Consider the following 26722-nt stretch of genomic DNA (forward strand, 5'->3'; position numbering starts at 1 on the left):
CAAAGAAAACTGTGAGTCTGTTCGCGACGTTCCGATGGTTCTCCTTCACGGTCAGTCACGTTGTTTATGGGGAATTGTCAGTATTTTGCGGGCATCAGGAAGATGCTAGTTATTTGCGGGAGAACTTAAGGTAGAGGTTGGATGTCTATGAATAGGCCTATGCACTTATCAAACCTCTGTGGAAATACTTCTTAGATGAAGCTAGATGAAGTTGAATAAACTATGATTTGACATTCTATTGATTTGTGCTTATTGGTATAAGAGATACTTATAATGACATTTAAAAACAAATTTCTCAAACGACAACAACCACTGTGATTATAATTTTTAGAAAAATACCAATTTTAACCATTATGCAGCATGACGAAAATGTGACTAAGTTTGTATTGACTAAAACGAGACGAAAATGCATAGACACAAATGCAGTATATGTGTGGAAGCACAATGGTGCATGACGGATCTGTACTGCATACGTGTTGCTAACATAACTAATTAACTAACATAAATTATTAACTAATAGGGGCAGTAGTGGCCTAATGGTTAGAGAGTCGGACTCGTGACCAGAAAGTTGCCGGTTCGATTCCCAGGGCCGGTGGGTAACGACTGAGGGACCCTTGAGCAAGGCACCTTACCCCTACTTGCTGCCCGGGCGCTGCAGTGATAGCTGCCCACTGCTCCGGGTGTACGTGTGCTCACCACTTGCTGTGCGCGTGTTCACTACTCTCTGGATGGGTTAAATGCAGAGGTCACATTTCGGGTATGGGTCACCATATCTGACTAATAGGTCACTTCTCACATTGCTGTTGCTTCCAGATACTCTGGCCCTGACATTATCACTACCAAATATTAAAGGTATGATGAACTGGGCTTGTTTATTGTTTTATACTGTTGTATGAGGTCTACTTATGACGTTCGCGTGGTTTTTACATTTAAAAACATCAAAATCATTAAGTAATAGGCTATTTTCTACCCGGGTTTTGAGGCCAGCTCTACAAATGCTCGGTTTGAATGGGCGTTCCACCATGAAGGCTTTAAAGTAAAGACCCACCGCTATGATTGGATAGCAGTTTGCTTAGTAAACTTAGTTGGAGCCTTCTGGGGATTTGGTTAGAGACGTAACGTTTAGGTTACAGATTAGCACCATTCGCACGAGATTAGCATTATCTGGGGACCTCGTGTGATTTATAGATGACCTCCCCACATCACTAATTCATGTGACGCATTCGCACAGGATGATTTTACTCAAATTTACTGATTTATTTCCCGGATGTGATGGCAAGGCTTTGCGTATAGTTTGTATAGCCTATAGTTGTATTGCATTTAATGATATATGACCGTACCTGTCAGCATTTGAGACCCGTGATCGCGAACCGGGCTAAAGATCACCGCGGGTCTCAAATGTTACGAGAGTTTCCATGATAAATAAACAAACGGGAGACTCCCGGTAACTTATGGATATCACCCAGCACCCGAAATAATACCAAAACACTTCAAAACAGCCTCCATTATTCGCAAACGGTGGATAAAACCTTGAAAAATGATATATGAGCCTGCCATATCACAGAGATACAGATTCGCACAGGCTTAAGATCACAGACAACCTCTGCAATTAATACAAATGACTAGAGGTCCCCAGGTAATACTAATCTCTTGCGAATCGTGCTCAGGGCATTTCAAGTGATCCCTAACAAAGCAATAGTGATGCATAGTACAAAAATGTCTTACTCACATAAGATTGCTGTGCCATTCCTATCGGATCCAGTATTGACGGCACAGCACTGCTTTTTAATTTTAGTCTCTCCACAAATCCAGCGTCGACCTGTGCCTTGTTCATGAAGGAATCCTCGGAGAAATGAAACGAACAAACGCTCCATGTTTTTCCCTCATGAGCTGGAACATCTTTAAAAATAAACTTTAACCCTGCATTCCTAATATCGGAATCCGAAGGAAGGTTATGCAGCGACTGTATTCTTCCACAACCAGGGATGGCACAATATTTTGCAATCTTTAACTGCATATTTGTTTATTGCTTGCTCGCTCTATCTGGTTTTGCGCAACTTGTGTTACTTCAGAATTGTCATGCGCGAACCAGTGGGCGGGGCTAGAGAAGTAGTCGTTGATATTCTTTCTGTGGAGGTGGTGTTCAACCTATCAATGTCGTCATAGATAGGTGCATTCCAGAACCTGGCGTTCACTGAGCCTTGTGTCAATAACAGTTGTAATTTCAGTAACAAGGGCGTTTTCAGTTCTGACACTTACAGGATGTTCGCTTGAATACGATTCCTTCTTATATAACAAAAGCTTGGTTTAAAATTGTGGTTTTAATTCCTGGCATCTTTAAAATCAGTTACTGAAAACCTAAAAAAAAAACTAGCCATCATCTTTAGACAGATACTGTATGTTGTATCCCCTAATGGGATAAGATCGATTTTGTGTCTGAATGATGCAGTCACAGTACAAGAACAGTACAAAAAAAGTTACAAAAATAAATGATAACAGGACTTGAAGTAGTGTTGTCAAAAGTACCGGTACTTCGGGTCCAAGTCGGTACCTAAAAATAAAAAAGTTGTCGGTACCCAATTTTCATAAGACCCGGTACGTCAACCGGGTACTGATGCTCTGTCTGACAGGTTGTCAGTCGGAAACTTTTTATAGACGCAATAAGACGTGATGAGCGGATAAGCGCGGCTCCGATCCACAAGAGATGCGCACAGAAATACTTAAGATTAAAGTCATATCACGAAGAAAACGAACAGAGTTTTGTGGTGAAACGAGGAAGCATCCGGATTTAAGTTAACAAGTTCAAGCGGTAAGTTTCAAATTCTGTTCGCGTTTGCATTATGATTGTTGTATCATATGTTAAGTTAAAGGTTACGTTAAAACAAACGTCCCTGTTTGCTTGTTAATTTGTTAGCGCCAATGCTAATCCAGTCAGGTGTCCTTATTAACCATTTAATGCTTTTATAACTGTAATGGGGTAAAATAAGTGGGAGGACAGGGTGGGGTTTACAGTACCTATTTTATATAGGCCTATCTGCAATCTATGTGCTAGAAAACTAGCATACTAACTGTATGACTAGCAATGTGTATGTCTTGGGTAGATAACTCTATTAGGTTTAAAAAGCCACATTTAAACTAAAGAAAAATATATCGGTTGCATTTATTATTTTAATATACAGTTACCTTAATGTAAGTAATCTTGTGTAAATGCAGTATAAAAACGGAGGTTTGTTTTAATATTGCATATGCATGTTTGTTCAGTCAGTTGACTTACTGAAGTTTATTCTGTTTGTCTTCTACAGCAGCAGACTGAGGAGGATGTTCATCAGCATGAAAGACCCCAGAGAGCACACAACAGTTTCAGCAACAATTAACTTATACTTCATGTATACAAAATGGCATTGCTTTCTATACATTTATATTAACAATGAGCTTTATTAATAAAATTGTGTTTCAATTAGCATGTACTGGTGTTTTGCTTTGGTACCGAAATTGGTACAGAGAACCGTGGAATTTTACTGGTATTGGTACCGACTACTGAAATTTTGGTACCGTGACAACACTAACTTGAAGTAAACATCCTAAGAAAATCAAAAGAAACTATGATAAGAGACTATCAACGTGTATCTTGTGCTCATCTCCCTGTTTGAACCACCAACTGCACAACACTATGGGTAGCTTCAGGGCTGCAGGCAATGACTTCATTAAACACAGAATGGAGAGGATTAAAAGCGCAGATACCATTTCAATGCCTCTGGCGTTCTTTAACTGAGAGATCCACCGTTACCCGCTGCTGTTTTCACAGCAGGACACGCAAAACTCAGGAAAAAAGTCCTGATGTTATTCTCTAAGAAATAAGTCACAAGACATGCGTTTAGAGATGTAAACGACCGTAAAAAGTGTCAATTTGTATGCATCAATGCGTCAAAGACTCAGAGGGATAGTTCACCCAAATTAAAAATTCTGTCATCATTTACTCACCATCATGTCATTTAAGACATGTATATGACACTGTTTCTTCTGTAACAAAAGAAGATATTTTGTGTACAATGGAAGTCAATGGAGGCCTGTGTTGTGGCTGCTAACAAATTTTAAATATTTTCTTTTGCGTTCGTCAGAAAAAGAAAGTCTATTTAATATACAAATATAATTTTTTCTTAAAATTATACATGCATGTGTGTGTATTTATATATACATTTACATTAACATTTATGCCTTTGGCAGACGCTTTTATCCAAAGGGACTTATATTGCATTGTATTATACATTTGCTTCTTACTATGTGCAATCCCTTGGGATCGAACCCATGACCTTGGCATTGCTACTGCCATGCTCTAACTGCTGAGCCACAAGAAATTATATACAGTAAATAATTAGTACACACACATATATTATGTAAAAGGAAACTTTTACTTCGCATATGATTAGTAGCGAATAGTCGTTTTACAGCCCTAACTGGAATGAAAGAATCTTAGGATTAATCTGTTAAATTTGATGTTCCCTATATCTGGGGGTGTATGTGTGTGTCCCGTCTATCATGAAGTGCCTGCGAGGCAACCAGATAGATTTCTGAGACCTGAACCTCGCGACTACATTTACAATGACTGCTTATTGAGAAATACCATCTTCCTGATGTCACAGCAACAATAGTAACACCACAGCTCTGCCTACATACGACCTCATGTCCCGACAGGACCAGAGGCAAACAATCCCATCTATAGAGATTTGACACCCATTAAGCTGCCACACTATAGCGTGTAAATGACATCAAAAACCTGGCAATACATTAAACGTTTACATACAATCCCGTCTCATTTTCATTCTTTTCCAATTGAACGCGCATGCCGCTATAATTCAATGCCGAGCCCTGAAATAAATAATTCTGAGGCTGATGCATGATGCCAGTGGTGTACCACAGCCCAAAGGCAAACCATTAGCTCGAATCAGCTCAGCATGTTCTGAATCATCTCCATTCGGTGTCCGCAAGCTGCTTCCACTATGAAGATCAACTTCAAGTCAATTTGAACATATGGATTAACTTACCTTTTATAGCGGCACCAACCACGAGTTCATTCGGAATTAATGTACTGTTAACAGAGTCAGCGATGAGCGAGCAGTTAGTTAACGCTCAATTGAGGCTTTGATTTCCTTTCTACCAAAATACAAGTCGTAACACGAAAAAGAGCTGAAAGATATTAACTAGCGGAAGCCATCTGAGTCAAGTTAGCGGTAACCACAAATTACCGTATTATGCTGACCTTTTGACAGCATCTAACAGAGAGCCGAGGGCTTTTCTTAAATCATTCAGTATGCGCTTCATATTCTCGAATGTAACACAGAATCGTTCTGTGCGACTCGTAGCGAAGGGAGAGGCCTGAGCTGTGCCAACATGTGTCGGCACAGGAGCCAAGCATCACATTAGTGAGGATACGAGACTCTGAACAAACATTCTCACAAGCCTCCCTGATGCCAAAGCCTCTGAGGAAACCTGGATTGTGCATAAAGTACTAGAAAGAATGGCAGATGAAACCAAAGACTGAATGAGAGAGTCAGGAAATGACAGAAAAGGGGAAAGACCTGAAAAAGGGTTAAGTGTGGTAAAATTGAGTGACTGACCATCAGTGAGCCAAAGCCGACCATATGCTTTCCTTCAGGCACTCCATATGTACAGGAATAAAGTTCTCTTTGACTGGGCCTGTTCATTTACTTAATGTTGTTTTGACTGGGCAAGGCTGGCTCAAAGTGGGTAGTGTGGCAAGTGGCGTGACTGCATAATATCAATTTGACAGGACGTGTGGGTGATCTGCTGAATCTATGTTATGAAGAATGCTGAGGGCAACTCTGAAGTGGTTCCCTCTTAGTGATGTCACTCCAACATAATCTCCAACGTGACCATTTTACAAGGTGGCGATTTAGTATGAAGTTGTGAATCGTACAAAAAAGTACAATTATTACGAAATGCAATTCTGCTACAGCCCCCACCCCAAAACCTAATCGTCAATTGGGATCTGGAGCAGATTAAGTTGAGGGTTTAAAATTCTTTGAATAAAACAAAGTAAACTTATATAGCAATTTAAACAATAAACAAAATAATAAAATAAAAAGCACATAACAAAATTGCTAAAAAATATATTCATATTTTTGTAAAAACTAAACTGAAATAAAATAACTGATTAAGTTTAAGTTAAGGGCTTGAGTCACTTAAATGATATAAATAAAAATAAATAAAAAGTCAACTGATATAGAAATATAAACAATAAACAAAATAATAAAATGACAAAATATATTTTTATTGCAAAAATTGTAATGAAAAAACTAAACAATGTTATTTAAAAATTTAACTAAACAAAAATGTTGAAGTGTTGCCTTAACTATAAACTGAAATCAGTTTAAATAAGTTTAAGTTGAGGGCTTGAGGCATTAACAAAATAATAAAATGACAAGCACATAACAAAAATTGCTTTAAAAAACATGTTCATATTTCTATTGCAAAAATGAAAATAAAAAACTAAAATTAACAGGAAAACTGAAAATATAAAAATAAAAAGCTAATTCAAAATATTAATAACAACTACAATAAAACTGAAAAAAACTACAAATTTCTGGTACGAATTGCCAAATTGTCAAAACAAGATTACATAATCAAAGTAACGCTGGTTAGCATCCAAACCCGTTCATACGCAGGGCTCTATTTTAAGAGAAGGGTGCTGAGACGTGGCCCTAATGCCCTTAAATGCCCCTGCCAATAGCACAAGGGAGGGGCACTTTGGAAGAGGGGCAGGGGTGGGTAGCTCTGGTTTGGTTGTTAGGTTGGGCTAAGTTGGGTTACCTCGGGCAAGACGCATTAGGGCTGAGCTCACAACGGCAGCTTTTTCTTTGACATGGGGATATTTTAATGACAGGGAAAGAGTCAAAGAAAACCTTCTCCATCTGACCACTTCCAACATCAAGCAGAGCCCGTAGAAGCTCCATATGGGACTTTCTGGTGAGACGTTTTGCAGTTGGCCGTATGCCTAAACAATCGTTATAGCTCATGCATGCACACGAACACACTCATCTCTGCGTGTGTGCAGTTTAAATTCATTCTAGACACACCAGAGAAGGAAAAAAACACCCCTTTACTGTTTGGTAGAGTTCAAGCTTCGACCAGAACTAATTCACACGAAAGAGAAAAAAGGACACTGGCGTCATATCAGTCACAATGAATTTCCACCTAAGATGCTTTGATGGGTTTGACTGACCTTCAAGATGCAAGTTGGTGAAATACAAAATTTAAGACATCAGAAATGAGTGTTCAAGGCTGGTAAGGGTGACCACAAGCACAAAACCCACTCCATCACCCATGAATGACATCAGACCATCCAGTTCTGCAAACATTTCAAATAATCAAGCTCATTTGTAGGCTGAGCCGAGCAACACAATGGTTTTTTCCACTGACAGACAATGAGTAAAACGAAAAGAAAAACTTCAAACACCTCTCGTGACCTTCAGCTCACTTCTCTGTGCTGGGTGAGGGGTTACAAGGTCTAATAGAGAGGAAGGTGGTGATGTGTTGCCCACACATGTCAGCTCTAACTCGCTGTCTGGTTTCTCTATGCGTGGCTCTATCAACAGAGGAAACATACACACATTCAGCACTTCTCCTTGTTCCTCTTTCAGCATTTGAGCGTTCACTTTCTGTCATAGACTGTATTTATCATAAGATGGTACTAGAGACGTGTCAAATGTTAGTGATTGTGCAATTTAACAAGTATTAGGTTAGGTATGAGTGAAACATCAGAAATATGATGTGTTAGGTCTTGAGTCTTTTGTTTTATAAAATGGTATAAAGCAGTAGCCTATTTCCACGAATGCCAAAATTAATACAGATTTTTAGAAATAATCTCATTTTATTTTGTGTACATCTAGTTCAAAAATAAATAATTTGATTCAAAACTATTTTATTACTTTTATTTAGAAGCGTTTCACTCTAGCAGTATAGGTTATGTAAACAAAAATGTTAAAAACTGCAACAAAAAAAGCCATATCACGATATATAATCTTACTGTGAAATAAAATTACTCATACAGTGATGTAAGATTTTAGTCATACTGCCCACCCCAACTTCAAGTAATCTTCAAACATGATGGAGCTCTGAAAAGGGAGAGTCCACATTTGTATTAGTCACTAACACCGTATAGACATTACTCCTCCCTGACACGATCGATCAAAATAGAAAGTAATTTTGTCTTTTTTATTTTAATTAGCAAGATCACATGTTTGACCTATACAGAAATAAGTCAAACACGACATAAGATTAAGGTGCTCTTATGATTCAAACCAAGACACTGTATTTAAAGCTGGAGGATGACCTCTTGAACTTACGTTCAATTTACGTACAACGCACTTCCTTTCCCATTTGACACTGTCAAGCAAAGGTGACATTTTTTAAGAACTGATGACTCATGCAAGATCATCCAGACCTTGTTTTGTCATTCCTGTTCTGATGACTCAAAAGTGTCCAGGAGCTTCCACCTCAGATCCCAAAGGAGCAGATCTTAGCAACGTAAAAGATTTGTACTGGAGAAATGCAAGTAACCGTATACTTATCTCTGACCAAAAAAGACAAAGAAAATTCCACATTTGATCAGCTTGTCAATGCTTTGCCAACGCATTATATAACGTCATTTATATAATCATACCATTATCGAATTAGATTTGTGTATGTTGGAACGAACGTTCCACACTTGTATTACTCATGTGCCATACATCAAGTTTGTAATGCATTACTATGTCACTGATTTGCTGTGCTCACGTCACTTACATCGGATTAAATCAAAAATAACAATAAGGGTTTGAACCTTGAACCATGTCTGTGCAAGATGCATGAACATTTAAAGAAAACTAGAAAGAGGAAAAAGGGAAGAGAAAAAAGACACGCATTTTTCGATGTTTAAAAGTAAAACAGTGATGCCCGTGGCCTTTCGTAAAGCATTCAGACCTTGTGTGAGTCACCAGTTCTTTAGAAATGTCACCTTTGCTTGACAGTGTAAAATGGGCAAGTGGAAGTACATCATTACAGAAGTTGAAAACAAGTTCAAGAGGTCATCATACTCCTTTTAGTTTCAATAGTTTTCGATATCGGTCAGTTTTTTCATGCTGACAGCCAATAATCGATGGATTTTAATTTAATCAACAACCCACCAGCAGACATTGGCGATGATACAGCTGCGCATCTCTAAGAAATGTTCTTCTTTCTTCTGTGCTTACAAGTAAAACACATTTAAGCCATCCGAAACGCATCAACGACAAGTCACTATCACTGTCGTCAATTACAGGGCACACTTAAAAACAGCAGGACCTTAGAGAGTAAACACTGTCAACCCATCACTCCATAACACTGAGGCCCGTCGCCAAACCAAAGCAAACAATTCATCAACGTGGAGCTATTTTCCTGTCATAGAAAATCTGATTTATTTTCTGTCTAGTTAGTTGGGGTTTTATCATATAATACGTCCCATGACGACCATAGACCCATTCAGTTTTACCTCACTCATGATCTCTAAAATGATTATATTTGTACAACATGATTACAAGAATTTGTCAATTTGGTTTCTAGTTAGAACTGGAGAATGAAACAGGAAAAAGAGAACACTTCCATGTTTTCTGAACGAAACATCCTGGATGAAAAAAACTGCTGACGGTGAAGAAAGAAAAGTTCCCCTGGCTATGCTGTAATCACAACAACCCGGCCAGTGCAAGAATGAGGAAACTCAAGAATTAAAGGGCACCACAAACACTTTGCACTCTCAGCCTCTCTTTACCTCATACAGAAGACATGCCAAATCAAACACAACCTGGTTTTAACCTGGTTTTTCACAAAACTGCAGCAATTTTTGTCCATATAACTTATTTGGCTCAGTGTGATAATGGCAATTTGATCCCTGAAGAAAAAACTAAGACCGTTTAAAACATTCCAAACTCACGCAAGTAAATAACATTTCTTGCTCGCCTAGCATGAGCTCGCCAATGAAATCAAGACCCTTTTTGGCAAGCAGATAAGCCCCTACAAATGATATATCAGTAGTCAACTGACCAGTCGATCAAGAAAGAATGTTCCAATGGTCTGAAACATTTCCAAAGTTTAATTCAAAATGACAGATAATCTTTTTCCACAATCTTCAGATTCCATATAAGCCTAACAGTTAGTGAATGCAACTCATATCAATGGACCAGAATGATGGGGGTGCCATGTGCAAAGCCTGAGCCAAGCTGGATTACTTGGACATTTGTCATTTTATTCTCTAAGCTCCTTTTGGGACTGTTAAAGAAAGCCTCACCAGACCTATCCACCTCAAAGTCACATTTCAGACCTATAAATGTGTAAGGGTTAGCTGTGACATTAAAATGATGCAACAGGCGACTATATTACACTGAGCAGAGAACTTCCTTTTTTCTCCTCCTCATACGCGGAATGTTAACTAACAACCATTTTGATGGTCGCAGGTTAAACCACATTAATGATGGTAGCTCTGAATAAAGGTGAGAAACGCATCTGCCATCTGTCCTGTTAGAAACAACCCCGTCTTTAATGGTTTACCTTTGCTCAACCAAAAGACAGAAAGCAAGGGCAAGCGAACGAGACAGCATGCACGCTGTCCTTTATTCTATACACGGTGTGCTTTCTCTTGAGGCGGGTCACTGAATACACCTCCGCTCTTTACTTTTAACCTTTATACTGTCTCTGTCCCTTGAAGAGCTTCTTGCCTGCATAATAGGTATTTGGGAAGGAGAGACGGCCCTAGGGAACAGTTCTTTCACACACGCACGCCTAGCTGTTTATCAAGGCACACACCTTGCATTGTCCTAAGCAGACAGGCTTTATTGTGTCATTGTACACAACAGGGCTACGATTAAACTGCACTCCAAGTCCACATCACATATGCTTTGGCAAAAATGAATAGCGGGAGAAATTGGATGGCGTAATGGTAAATAAAAGCTCCATCCCTGGTGCGTGATAGAGGCTGCATTGTGCTTAAGGTGATTTCATCATTCAAGGAGTTTTTCCACACTAGAGATCTTTCTGTTCCATAGACATACACATGAAGAGTTTGGTTCCAAAATGAGATAACTCAATTTCAAAAAAAAAATCAAAAATCATGTTTTTTATGATGTTATCATGGTTTTATTGTGTTAGTTAGCTGTATTTTTTTAGTTATATTGCCTTAAATTAAAACAAACCAACTGCAGTTTGATTGATATTAATTGGAATGCACAATAAAAAAAAACAGGATTATTATTTTTTTAAACGGAGTTATCTCATTTTAGAACCAAACACTTCACATATAGAATTGATATAGGTTTCAATGAGCACTATGGCATATCCTCTGGCCTTTAAAAGAAATAAAAGGACATTTAAGACCGTATTTCAGAAATACGCATGAAGGCTTATAGAGAATTCTCTCTCATGTTATTTTATACAATTACATATGAGAGAACAATGTGAGAACCTTAAATAATCCAGTTTTTCGACAAATGACATTCTTTGACAAATTCTACTGACTGATAAATTGTTCATGAAATAAAGTCACTATTTCTCAAGTATGGAATCATTTTAGGTTATTTTTTTCATATTGATACACTTTAAAAAGGTGCTAAAAATGGTTCTTCACAGTGATGCCTTTACTCAAAAATTCTTATAGAACCATTTCTTTCTTACTATTTTTTTATAATCTGAAGAAATGTTTTCCACTACAAAGAATGTTTTGTGAGGTTCTACGGATGTTAAGGGTTCTTTATGGAACCATTTAGGCAAAATGGTTCTTCTATGGCATCGTGAAGCACTTTTTAAAAGTGTATTACTGGTCTGAAAAAATCATTTTACCAACACCAACATTCTTAAAAATCAAGGTGCTTAAAATGTTCTTCAAAGCGATGCCATAGTAGAACCATTTTTGGTTCCACAAAGAACCATTCAGTCAAAGGTTCTTTAAAGAACCATCTCTTTCTAACCTTTTTTTGCCACAAACAACCTTTTGTGAAACAGAAAGGTTCTTCTGATGTGTAAGGTTCCTTTTGGACCCATTTTGACGAAAAATGTTCTTCTATGGCATCGTAAAGCACCTTTATTTTTAAGAGTGAAGATTTTGAAGGATGCATTTACAGGATAGAAAGTTAAAGGGATAGTTCACCAAAAAAGGAAAATTCTGTCATCATTTACTCCCCCTCTTCTTGAAACATGTATGATATTTTGAAGAATGTTGGTAACCGAACAACGGTACCAATTGATTTGAACTGGTTTTCTGTCCATATAATAAAAGTGAATGGGCACCGCCGTTGTTTAGCTACCAACATTCTTCAGAATATCTTCTTTTGTGTTATGCGCAAGAAAGAAAGTCATACAGGTTTGAAATGACATGGTGAGTAAATAATGTATATAATAATAAATAATTTAGGCTAAATTATTCCTTTAATCTGGCCTTTTGCTGAAGGAAATTATGAGATGGTAATTACTTCAGGTTACAAACACCAAGCCATTGTGAACTGAAACTTTACGACACATTCTTGTTGCTACCATGGTGATCAATTTACAGTGTACATAACAGTAGGTTGACTTCTCCCAAAGAACTCTGTTCAAGGGCACAATGTTGAATTGAAAGGGTCATCCCTACATCTCTTTGAACAGGCAATGCTTGTTTGTGTGACCCATTGCACCTCTAGTATGGAGTGGGTAGTAAGAGTTTGAGGGTCACTATGGGTTTGGGGGCTTTTGTATCCGGTCAGACCATTGGTCATCAGGCTATCACCAGCTGTACATGAGAAGACCAGACTTTATCAGGTCAAACAGTTGTGCAGTGGGACCACACAAAAGACTGTGCACTCAACTGTAAAACGCCAGCCATGCTCGAAACGCTATGATGTCCTCTCACATGCTAATAATCCTTCTGTCTCTAATTTCATTTGGTGAACATCAGCAGGACAGGTGGCCAGTCGACCAGTCGTTGGCTTCCCTGTTAAAACGGTGGCAGTTCAGGTCCGCTGGAAAGCCCCCCCCCCCCCCCCCAAACAACCAGTCTGCCATTACCTCCGCCCCTCGCCAAAAGAACGAAGAAAAAACCCAGCCAGGGGATGTCTGTCACCTACTTGGCTGTTTATAAAGATGACGAAAGCTACCAAAAACGCTGTCTACACGTGTACAAATTGAATCAAAATCGCTTTAATAAACATTGCATGCAGTGACCACGTGCATAATCTTTCTACAGAAACGCACCTCGCGCTGACTTCCTTGGGGGAATTAAACACGGTTTTATTAGAACAATAGTGACCATGTTTTTGGTGGACCGAATATCATTTATATCACCATAATTTCACAACATATATCATAATTCAAGTATGTAGTAAAAGCCATGTTGCATTTTCGTAAGGGTTTAGTAGTGGGTAACTTATCATTTCACAAAAAAAGGTCGTCTCAAAAATCATTCAAAATAAAATAGTGATCTGAGGGAACATTGTAATTTAGATATTTATTCGTTAAAAACATTTCATTAAAAGGCATTCTCATGGTGCCAGATTCAACGCAGCAGTGTTTTTAAGCTATGTCTGGATCTCAACCATATCACACATTGTTTACCGTTGCCCAAAAGTGGCAACATCAAAACACTGCCCTGCGAAAGATTCAATCGCAAAGGTTCCGTTTCGTGGGCAATAAACGCTGTTTCCAGCCACGAAACGGCAATGTCCTTAGTTGCACTTGCCATTAAATAATAATTCGTCTGCACCGAGAGGGCGACTGGAGAGCCAGAGGCTGTGTTTGGTAAACAACACTTCACAAACGAGAACAAACGCGTGATACTTCCCCGCAGACAACCGATAAAATTCGTCTGACCAACGACAGCGCGACAAAAGCACACTTTGAGAGGGGATGTGTTTTACTCTAATCCCAAATGATCCCAAACCAAGCCTGAGACAAAGCGACTATACTGTGCATTATGATCATAAACGTGCATTTATTATACCATGTGTCGGGCATCCACCACTGGAGGTTTCTATATTGTTCATTTGGGGTTTCAAAGTTTACCATTATAATACGGCGTGTTGTATGGTTTAGAAAGACAGGACAAACGGTCAGGGGCTGGCCCTCAACTCCCCGTGCAGACGCACCGAGATGGACTCAACACACGCGCACGAGAGCGGAGCACTTAAATTATAAAACAAAAACACACACACACTACATGCTATAATAACAAGATCGGCACTGGAGTAGAAAGCAGAAAGGCAGTAGACATTTACAATGCAAAAGAAACCCGCAATGTTTGCGACAAATCCATTAAATGATGTGATAGTGTATGAAAGCAGTAGAACTCCTGGAGCAGCAGCAGTCCAGAATCTCAGACTTACCCTGTCACAACAGGCGCCATCTTCCACAAACTCTCACCAAAACTCCAAGACTCGCGAGATCCGCTCTCCCAGAGCCTACCAGCCGCCGAGACAACAGAAGCAGACTGGAGATCGCAGGAGCGAGGGAGAGAGAGAAAGGGGGCGGGTGACGAGAGCAGAGGAGGGGGGCAGGGTGAGTGAAAGAAAAGGGCAGACACCACAACAACAGGCGTGGGAAACTGTTAAAATCGCGCGAGAGCTGGAAAACTCTCACCATACGACTGAGTGAGCGACGCTCGTGTCATCGCGAGATTGGTCTGAAGCGCCGTGGATGGATGTTTTGCTGAAGCGGAGCTCACACGTGTTTACCCGCTTATATATTACCTCTTCTGCCGGGCTTGGCACGATTCTTTTTGTCGTGGAAGCTTGAGATTTCCCAGACTTTGGTGTGATAAGCTTTGCTTATGAGATACGCGGTTAAGGATCCTGTTATCAAACGACTGAAATTGATCAACAATGGCGTTCCCAAATCCACGAGTTTCCATTTCATTTCCATTTAATATGCATTCTAAAAAATAGCATATTGAAATATAGACACTAAATAACACAAACTTCCTAAGTACAAGCAATACGCCCTGTGCACAAGCGTAGCGCCGAACTTCCGCTGTCGCCAGAAGTCGGGATATCAGTTTCCGGTTTGCGCTCGCACCGCAAAATGTCAATGTTTACAAGACGTCTTCAAGATCTGCCAAAAATAAGCATTAACGAAGTACACCGCATCGTTGATGCCTGGTCCCCTGCTCCAACAAGCAGGCGGGACAAAGGATTCAACAGCTCTATATATCGAGTTATATCCACAACATCAGAAACTAAATAAAAATACGATTATTTAGGTCCTGAAATGTCACATCCGAGTCCCGACCCACAATTGGCTTCAATAGTCTCCTAATCGTCAGTGTTTGTATTGTTTTTGGTAATGTATAAGTGTGTCTGAGAAGAGTGTGATGTACGAATAAAAGATGAATAGAGGAAAAGAGCAAGAATTGAGAAATTGGAGCGAGGTAAAATAAATGAGGATGAAAAAAGATTTCACACAACCTGGCTCAGTGCCTTCAGCCTGGATTCGGGAGGGGGAAGACTCGGTGCTCATGCACCGAAGCCATTTTTCCATTCCTTTTGCCGTCTTTTTTACGATCTGAGAAAGTAACCTCCAGTTACTCTTAGAGTTTTATAAAAACTGTAAAGTTTCCTAAATCTTTTACAGATTAAACCAGTAAATGACTGCATAAGTGTTTGAGGGCCTCACAAAAAAATCACAACAGTTGTAACAAAAGCCTTAAGATGTGTAAAATTATGATAGGGAGTGAGTGTTTCCAAGTTTAACTATTGGTTTTAAACTTCGACCCCCAACGTGTAATAAACCTAATAACATATTTTATGGATGCACACAAATATGATTTAATGTTTCCTTTAGGAATCCCCATAATTCTTTTCTCTTCCTTTACACACCACAGGTTGTCCAGCATGCCTGTGAGTTTGTTGGAAAAGTGCTTGAGAACTTGTCAAACCTTGACCTAAGTAACAACTATTATTCCTAGTGCTAATAAAACATTAAGTGTTTACATAGTGCGACAGTATAGTGTCTCATATCTGGACAAACAATGGGCGGAACAGAGACAGAGAGTTGGTTTATACTATCTCTTTTTTGTGCACCCTTTTTGAGGCTTCACTCTCACTCTCACTTTTCCCTGTCTCCCTTTTCATATTCTCCTTCTCCCTCTCCAATATTGTTCTCTCATCTGTCTTGCAGGTCTCAGATGATTATTTTCAATGAAAGAGCCTCATCTCTGGAGTGCAATGAAGCAGACAGCATGTGCCGCCAATTCAAGCGATCACAACCTAAACCACAAGTGTGCCGCCCGTAAATCCAATGTTGATGACTGCTTGTGTATTTGGCCAAGAGAAAGACTGGTCTCAAAAGACCCAGGTCCCACTTGAGACCTCAACCAGATGCTCACGTTTTCATTTTGACTATGGACCTGTGCAGTGTGTGGATAACGGCTTGCCCCTAAAGATTTTTAATATTCACTTAGTACGCACTCATCAGAGTGAAAACAGTCATCCGAATAGGCACTGAGGAGGGGGAAACCTGATAGGAGAGATGAATTCAGCTGTCCCAATGTGAGTAATGTGGAAGGTCACATTCTTAATGTGGAAAAGCATATCATTTGTGCACCAAAGTTACATTATATTATTTCTTGTGGGCATTAAATTATTTATACAAGATGGAAATGCAATGCTGTCTTAGAAACGAATCCCTCCAAGCACACACAAGCAAATGATGAAAACCATCATCGTCTGAAAGGTAATGGGTACCCTGAGATCAGATAATATTTCTGTATCTGATAATGAATGCCAACGGCTATCACAAGACACCACTGACATTTTGCCGTGCTGAAGTGACCTGGAGATCCAAGCAGTCAGCTGTATGAGTGTACATCACACACACAGCGAACAAAAATCCCACAGATTTCGACATTTCACAGTCATCTTCAAAAGACCCAGGCGTCAACTTCGCAGACAACCATGACCTAAATCACTATTTCTGTCTTTCTAATGTGAGAGCCGAATGGAAAATTCATCGTAGTGTGTCCGAGAACAGCTTCAAAACAGTTTAACATGACTCAAGTGAAATTAATTTATGAGTTTAAAGCTGTTTAACGCCTTCCCAGACTAGTGCTCATCCATAAATGTAAATTTGTAATAACAGAAATGATTATTTCATGGATGCTAAACGTTTCAGAAATGAATTGACAAGTATTTAATCCCTTAGCGACAAATGCCTTGGGTATGGTTTTCCACTTTTAGTTACAGAGGATTATGTGAAGCAAATACATTTTAAAGCAATTACTGTGGAGACTGTAGTCTCTTGCTCTGTGTTAGGAAAATAGTTCCCAAAGCTAATCATGGAATGCCGTATCTAAGTACAGATTTGGCCCAGGGCACCTAGCGCTGATGCACAAACCAGTGACTCTGCTGAGAGATCATGCATTAGATACTCAAAGAGAAAGCAAAATGCAAACTAGTAGGAAGGTTACATTATGTGATCAAAAATGGGTCAGGAAGTGCACGATTGCACAAGTGAGAAAACTGTCAACACTTTTTTGGTATACACCTCTTTACTGTATAGCAAAATTTGGTTCTTATTTTATAACTGGGCATGGTTAGCCAATACTGAGACTTTTAAACATTTTAAACACACAGAGACAAGAAATGTTGTGCTACAGATGGTGTACCCTAAAAATGTCACAGCATTTAAGAATTTATCTATAAAGTACTTGGGCTGGTTTTTCGTTTCTATGGTGGTTTCATTTTGTCTGCTCTCGACTCTCGTCCTTAACTTTAAATGATTTGTAAAACTTTCCATTTTGGAAAAAAGGACCTTCTCAGTCCTGTGATTATGGGGATGGTGACTTCATTCATAAACATCTTTTTGAAGTTTGATAGTTCCTGTGGCTCAGTTGGTCATGAGTTTGATTCCAAGGAACACACATGCTGAATAAATGTATATTTTCAGTGATATATACAGTATATCAATGTATATCGTTTTGGGTCAAATGTATAAAATGTAAATAAGAAAAGGCAAAGGGAGATCACTTGCCACTGGATTATACACTATGATGCTGACAAGGAAATCCCAGCTCTCATCTGCCTTTTTATGTTTGCTCTTTGTTTTTATTTCTACCTTTTTATGGCCCTAAAAAAATGAAAGTTTATGTGAAAATATTTAAAATGAAGTTTAGATATAAGGTATAACAGATAAGCCATTGAGCAAGTACATCCATGTTTCCCAACAAAATTTGGCAATCTAGGAGCTTTCCCTATAATTGCTACTGGATAGCTAACTGCATCGGGAAGGAACTGAACAGGAACAAGCAGTGACTCGTGAATTGATGTTTACCCTGGATAACATCTTGCATTTTGACAGTCAAACCAAATTCTTAATTGCAATTGTTTATTACAGAAAGTCATGGATTATCCTGTAAATGTAATTTTGTTTGTCACATGGGATGCATATGGAACATCAATGTTTTAGTCTTGCTCTAAATCAACATTGTACTCAATAAAACTCAAAAGTGTTTGTGTGCATTAATTGCAGTAGATAAGAATTGTAAAACTGTCCAGTTTTTCCATCTTCGAAAGGCAGTTTCTGTGTTGTGTAAGGCCTGAACAGGATTCTGAGTATTTCTCTGCTTTGTACATGCTATAAACTTGTATTGGTGCAATGCAAGCATAGATCTATCATGTTTAATCACTTTCAGTCATAAAACAAAACAGAACATGTTAAAAATGTCATTCTTAGTTCATTCTTATTGCCTAGACAAATAGTTTGAGTTTATGAGTGATATTGCTATTGCAGTAGTAAATCTTCACATAGTTTCTTTTAGCATAAAAACTATTCTTTTCGAACTGGGAATAAACAAAACTGAAAAACTTGTAACTGAAAAGGTCAATGACTGCAGTTTATATTGCGTCACAATGAATGAAGTTGACTGCAAAATGAGTCTGTTTTTATAAGCAAGCGGTGACTCATCTAAACTTCTGATTGGCCAGAATTAAACTTATATTGGTGCAATGCAAGCGTAGATTTATCATGTTTGATCAGTTTCAGTCATAAGCAGGCTTACACAGGTCATCTGCTTCATGTTACAAAGCAGGTGAATCTTGCAAATTTGATTGACATTCAATAATTATCCTTCTTTTGTCTCTTTTTGTATATGGATAGATACATTAGCAGTTCTGTGAAGTTATAGCTACTTCCCCCTCAAAATGATATGTGGGTAAAAAAAACTCTTGTTCTGTAACACAGTTAGTTTTGTGTAATCTGTAATTTAATATAAAAAATGTAGTAAATCTGCAAGCCTCTCATATTGTATTACTGGATGTGTTGCTTCATTTTATTATGAAACGAAAGTGACAGTGAAAGATGTTCGTAGCGCTGCATCATTTTGATTTGTTGTTGACAGGTGCTGTTACACCTGATCTCCTCTTTCTCATATTCTTATGTTACTTTACATCATTCTTCACATAAAATTATATGCATTTGTACTTAAAAATTATTATTGACTGGTTCACATAAAAGTTTGTGGATTGTACTGCTACAGTTACAGATTTATGGCAGGCAGTGTTTCTCTACGTTTACCGTCAGCCTTCATTGTTTTGGGGAAGAAGAGACTTTGCAAATGCAGCATGAAATCGTCGACAGCAGCAGAATTTCCTCATGTAGGATGTGGGGCGGAGAACGAGACAGCCAAGAGTAGTTGTCAAAACCTTGACCCAGATCTTTCTCCCTGAAACACACACAAAACTGACTTCTCATTTCTAGCCAGACATACATTACATACTTTTATTAAGATGTGCTTGTCATCCACGCTTGTGCATGACTAGAGTTCACATCTGCCCCCGTATCACTCTGTTTTTCTTCCACGAGTCTACACACACACACACGGCACATACTGTTAAGACCCTGACCCTGCAGTTGGACAGGAAGAGCTGTGGTGATTACAATCACTGACCCCGTCTATGAGCTTTCTGGCTGAAGCTCCGCTGATCTCAGAAGAGGCCCCGGAAACATCTACAGAGGGTTCAACACATCCCCTCGCGCTGAAAGGTGGAGAGGAAAAACGAAGTATGAAAAGAAAGAAAAGAGGAACAGATAAATGAGCGGCGAGCGGAACATTTGTATTTTGGTTATTTGTGATTTTCCATTGAAGGCATGTGCACTTTGTGAGCTATTTATTTCTTGTGAATATTATGAAATTTTGTGACCCTGCCTGTAAAAAGCTAATGTGGGTTTTTTGTAATTTACAGTTTTCTACATAAAATCATCTTACATAATGAAAAAAAAACATTCTGTGAAATATAACCTTGATATCTTTAATACTGAATGAGTAATGCCATGTCAAAGATTGAAATCATAGAGATATCAATGGTTGAAATTAACTTTTATTTTGGAATTTTGAGACTTTAGCCTGGTTTTCACAGACTGGGTTGCATTTGATGGAAATTTGACCACACAACCTGACATTCTCTCAGTGAAATCTACCGTAGTGGCCAAGTGATTTTCAACTTTGGAAAATAATTTTAAAAGGCTTTTAAAAATTCCATACAACACACGCAGATAGCTTTTCTGAGTCAAGGACCAAGATCAACAAGACAGGATCAACAAAATATTTAAAATGGATTTTTATTATTATTATTATTAAAATAAAAATGCTGTGTAGTTTTCCTTTTTGTAGTTTTCCAAATATTTTGTCTTGAAAAATAAAATAAAATGAATATGTCTCATAAATACCTTAACCCAGTTTATTTTTCTTTATTTTGATGGTTTAATCAAATCTGAAGGGTTATTAAAAGCAAATATTATGCAAATATGCCCTATATATTGTAGACAACATTGTTTGATGTTAGTTAAACATCAATGTTTATTATTAGCAAACAGTACTAAAACGCATTGAAGTGGAAGGAAGTGGAAAAAAACACATTTTTGTGATGTTTTCAGAAAGTAAATTTCTTTGACCAAAAGTCCTGCGATAGACCTAAACACAGATAATATTTTGCACAAAAACTATTAAGTGGATAGTACTGGACAGTAAGCATGAGACATAAAGAGAAATTTTGTTTTATGTTATATGTTTTTTTATTAGTTTTTAATGTGTAATTAAATGCATTGCTTTTTACAATACAAATGGACAGGTCTGGTCATTTCAACGATGCACACCAAACTAAAAAGGAAGAGAGAGATAAAACAAGAGACAGGACCTTAGGTGGTGCTGAGTGGGGGACCCTTTTCTCAGACAATGTGACATGGCACACGTTATTAATTCTGGCTGAGTGGACAGCCTGCCCCGCCATCTGCTTAGGTCACCCCCACTCGCCAGGGTCGGCGTCTCAACCCTTGTCTCCCAACCCCCGTTCCTCCCTTCACTCCCTCCCCGCCCCAACAGACAACGGACCAGCGCTGAGTGTCTCTCCACACACAATACAGCCAACCTGCCCGAAGGAAGAAGGGTTGGAGGGAGGAGACCGGAGGGTCGTAGAGGACAATGCCCTGTCAGGTGAATGACCGGCACAAGTTAATATACATTACAAAAGACCATCCAGTCATCTTTGCATTTGAGCTTGGCGTTGCAGGCCGTGCTGTTGTATTTTTAGGCACCTCCTCTCTCTCTTTAAAGCCTGTACACGCGCCCTTCTTCGCGTGGCAAGGCAAGTGTGTGGGCGGGGAGCAATGTCAAGGGAAGGGTGTGTGTGTATACAGGCGTGTGTTTGAATGTGTGTGTGTGGAAACTCTCCGCTTTAATGACATCATCTGTTGTTCCCTTTCTTTCTTAATCAGAATGATTTATTATACTGTTTGGGTGTCTATCTCAACCACATTTGAGGTTAATTAGGACTCCACTCAATTTTTTTAATAACCTACCCATGTAGGTCAGTCTGTCCTTAAATAAGCTTATGGCTTGTCACTTGGGTACAGAAATTTCAAGGACACACGGGACATCGATATTTATTGAGTACTGTCAACACATGCCCCACAGGACTGTTCTTCATCTAAACACACACACACTTACATCAGTCAATGTTACATTTGCCTCTAATCATTTTTTGCCTATACACATTTTTAAAGATTTTATCATTAATTCCACAGAATGTTCCCAAAAATCGGTGCAAAAAATGAGGGGTCCACAGATTCTGTTTTAGCAGCTTATCAGTCCTTTACCTAAAGTGATAGTTCACCCCAAAATGAAAATGATTTTATCATTTACTCACCCCCAAGTCATTTCATATCTGTATGACTTTCTTTCTTCTGCAGAACACAAAAGAAGATCATTTGAAAATGATCGGTAACCCAAATTACATCGGCCCTCTTGACTTTCACTGCAAAACCATCAAGATATTTCTCTAAATATCTTGAGAAATGTCATATACAGGTTTTATGTGTGTGAATAAATAATGACAGAATTTTTATTTTGGGCTGAACTATCCCTTTAAGATAATTTCGCCCAACCATAAACGTCTAACTTGCGCAAGCCTTTGTTGTGGGCTTGTTTACAAACCACTTATTTGTCTGTGTGATGGGGTGTGTTGATGGGCCAGAGTATAATCTCATTCTAAATCTCTTAATCTTCTCAGTTACCACGTCTGGATGGGTAAAACAAGCAAAATGGCCAAATCATCCCCAATCTGGTACTTTTGCCAAAGTCTGCATCCTCCATTCAGAAACGGTCATTTTCTATATAAACACACATCACAAATCTGAGGTGTTTGTGTAGATTTTTGTCTTGATTTGATTACTCTTCACTGATCAATGCAATTATAATAGGAGTTCTGACATTATCCTCTGATATACTGTTTATGATGACAATAACTCATGATGACAGTAATGAAAAAGTCATGTTTCGGAGAACAAACATTATATGATTTTTCTTGGCAGATGTTTCTTTACTTACGACACTTTTTATCTCAAACCTACATCACATATCCTCAAAAGACCAAGATAAACTTGTAAAGTTGTCGTGTACACTTCATGCGTTCATGTGCTTACATTTGACGTGTGTTTTGAAAAAACATCTCCCTTCGTCCCTTTTTGGGGGATGTCAGGGACTTTGTTGCCTGTGCGTTCGTGAACAGACAGCAGGTTGGAAGGTCAAAGGGCAAAAGGTCAAAGACAGCTGGTAGCACAAACAACAGCCGGTGAATCAGCTGAGCAAGAGAGACAGAGGGAGAATCCTCATAACTGTGACATCTTTATTTGAACTTCTTTTATTTGAACTAAATTTGCAAATAAATGTATGGAAGGATGATAATACTTGTTGTGAAAGGTCATGAAAAGGGACTAAAACATGCACTGGAACAGTAATAAGAAAAAGACTATTCTATTGGGTTTACTGGAAGTACAGCACGGCGGCTGACACAGGACTAAGATGTCGTCACGTTTTCGCTTATTTGCCGAAGGAGATCAAATTTAACAAACACACTCTGTGGAGCAGTTTGTCCATTTAGGGCTACTGTAGAAACAACATGGCGAATTCCAAGCGGGGAGCCACGGTGTATGTAAATAAAAATAGCTCATTCTAAAAACATAATAAAAATATAACGCTTCATTATCTAAGGTCTTTATACACCTCTGAAGACATGGTTATGTATGTTATTTTGCATTTCTGTCAATAGATCCCCCCAAAAATTACACACAGCACATTTAAGCTTTTGAACCTGCAACATTTGTCGCTGTATCTCCTAAACGTAAATATTTGATAACATATTTGCCAATAAACCAAATGTTTCTTTGTCTAATGCACATACAGTGCAGATTTAATGAAAAAGCTACACATTCTGTACAGAAACAGCATGAAACATGACTGTATCCAGTTTTCCCTTCCAAAACGAAAGATTCCCTTCCATTAAAGCTGTTCTGCATATCTACAGCTGAATTTTGTTTTTAAGTGGAGGTTAGCTCATACGTGAAGTACAGTAGCTCTCACATGTGTCTGCACTTATGAAGACAATAGACATGTTATAATGTCTTCCTCGCTAAACAATGATCTCATTATCCAAAACCAGCGGCATGTGGAGTTCAACTGTCCACAGTGCATTGAGCCTTATTGAGCTCTCGTATTCTTCCTGAACGAAAACATAAGAAAAAAAATCTCCTAAATCTTTCCACTTTTATGAAGTTTATGAAGAAGAAAGAGATAGAGAGAGGGGAGGGGGATTAGGAGGGGGTCTCTTAACCATAACATGGAAAGAGTGAGGTTGACATGTTGTATCGCGCCAAGTTTTGATGCAGCCTGTTTGTTTTCCAGTATCTTGATTCTATTTTACATTTTCTCTGTCTCCCTGGATCCACTTAGCGCTCACTTTCTGTATCGGCTCTCATTTTGTCTAGCTGGGGAGAATCTGAAATAGAATAACTTTGCCTAATCAAGTTGTGAGATTGAAAACATCCTAGATTGCATCACATCGTGCATGTTATGTGCCAGCCGAATGCTTGTTACATTCAGTGGACCGACTAAAAATATCTACCTCGCTTTATTTTATTCGCTTTTCTACAACGCACACACACAGGTAGCTGAATCGGTGTCAGTCTGGTGCCAGTGTTGCAGGAAGAGGTCCAGGAGACATCCGGGCACCAAGCCAACAGTCACCTCACACTTAATATACAAACAGACACACACTCAGCCTCTGCTGTCCCAATAGACAGTGTGCTCTCAGATAAGCACACACAAAACAATCTTTGTAATTAAAGTTTAGAGTTAAACATGTGTGATTAGAAAGAAGAATAATGGGCTTTGTTCTAAATAGAATACTAGATTACTACTCCATACTGGGCAGCATAGGCTATACACTGTACACGGAGTATGTAAAATGCTTTTACATGTGAGCTCATTGAAGTGTGTTTGCATTAACAAATGTTGTCCAGTAATCCACTTGTAAATAAAAACGTTTGTGAAGATGTTTAGACTTTTGGCAGTTCAATCAAATCATTCACACGAAATCATGACTGATATCACACATTATTAGTCTGGAAATGGAAAGTCGAGCACAATGCATTATGGGAAGCTCTGTACAGTATACGTCTTCACATGTCTGACAAATGTAACGAGTCACTCGTGTATACACAAAAATAATATACAGTACTAGCCACACAATACCACAGAATAAGTATGCTATTAAAGGGATAGTTCACCCAAAAACTCAACAAAGGCAAATGATGAAAAGTCTTTTATTATTTACTCACCCTCATGTCATTCCAAACCTGTATGACTTTATTTCTTCTGCAGAACAAAAAAAATAAGATATTTTAAGAAGGTTGGTAATCAAACAACATTAGTTGACTTCCGTTGTATGGACACAAAACCACCAAGATATTTTTCAAAATATCTTCTTTTTGTTTCATAGAAAAGTCAAAGACAGGTTTCGAACAACACGAGGGTGAGCAAATGCTGACAGAATTTTCATTTTTGGATGAACTATCCATTTAAAGGTCCAGTGTATGAAATTTAGCGACATCTAGCAGTGACGTTGCGAATTGCAACCAGAGCCGTTGGTTGCAATTCGCAAGGTCACTGCTAGATGTCGCTAAATTTCACCCCTCCTTTCGAAGCCCTACGGTGGCTGACACAGAACTAAGATGTCGCTTATTTGCCGAAGGAGATATAGCGTATTTGCGAAGCACGCTCTGTAGAGCAGTTTGTCCGTTAAGGGCAACTAAGAAACTACATGGCGAATTCCATGTAAGGGGACCCACGGTGTATATGTGGATAGAAATGGCTCATTCTAAGACAATAAAAACATAACACTTTATTATGTAAGGTCTTTATACATCTCTGAAGACATAGTTTGTATATTATGTTGCATCTCTGTCAATAGACCCACCAAAAAATTACAAACAGTAGCCTACCTTTAAGTAAGAAGCTGCACGTTTATTCCATGAATTTGTATTTCTAGTTTAGTTCTATTGTTTGGTCATTATTTTAAATTTGTGGTCACTCTCTATAGACTCACAGGGAGAAAGAAAGAGTAAGATGTAATAAGAACTGCATTGTGTTGTCACCTTTTGGCTCTTCCTCTTTTGTTTAGCATTTGGCTCACCTCTGCACCAGGCCAGACTTCATCCCCGTTCCTTGGCGAATCATGCCAGTGGATTACAGCAGATAAACAGATTGGAAAAGCTCTCCTGTGCTATTCCGCAACTAGAGCTCACATTACAGTGCCAGATCTCTCAGCCAAGCATCTCTCCTTCCTCCATTCTCCACAAGTTTACATGGGCAAAGCTCTCTCTCCCCTGAACAACTAAAAAGATTACCCAAGTACACTTATTCTCTGTTATTTTAACTGCACTCCCATTCGGACCCGATTCATCCAAATATTGTTGAAAGAAAGGATAACAAATAAAGTGGTACTGCTGTGTAAATTCTCTGCGTGCCCACAGATTTTTTTGAACATCTCATAAAACGTGCCTGCGAGTGGTTGTAAAAAATGTTTTCTTCGCACAGTTTGTTATGGTTTGGCCTAGCTGTGCTGAACACGAAAGTATGCAGCATTCTGTTTGAATTAGGTTAACCCGTTTGACATCTCTGTTTATTTTATATTGTAAATGAAATATGTATGTGTAAAGGCTAAACTGCAGTGATGTTACAAGCATTTAGCTCAGCGAGTAATACATTATATAACATTATAACCCATGTGATCATTCACACGTAAACCACTTTGATAACAAACTCCCTGTAATTCATCTTAATTTAGATCTATTTCAGATGCCACACTTCATCCTTCTTTCTCTCTCGTCCCGTCCTTCCTCCACGCCG

The 26722-nt window shown here is 38.7% G+C and overlaps 1 protein-coding gene across 1 annotated transcript in view; it reads right to left on the minus strand.

Moving 5' to 3' along the window:
• rbpjb (recombination signal binding protein for immunoglobulin kappa J region b) overlaps positions 1-14484 on the minus strand; it is a 56032-nt gene extending 41548 nt beyond the window's left edge. The window contains exon 1 of the mRNA XM_057336060.1: positions 14376-14484. Coding sequence (XP_057192043.1) covers positions 14376-14395 — 20 coding nt within the window. The 5' untranslated portion in view covers positions 14396-14484. The remainder of the gene's footprint in view (positions 1-14375) is intronic.
• Positions 14485-26722: the final 12238 nt, after the last annotated feature.

This window comes from Triplophysa rosa, linkage group LG1 (assembly GCF_024868665.1).
Source record: "Triplophysa rosa linkage group LG1, Trosa_1v2, whole genome shotgun sequence".
Classification (NCBI taxonomy): domain Eukaryota; kingdom Metazoa; phylum Chordata; class Actinopteri; order Cypriniformes; family Nemacheilidae; genus Triplophysa; species Triplophysa rosa.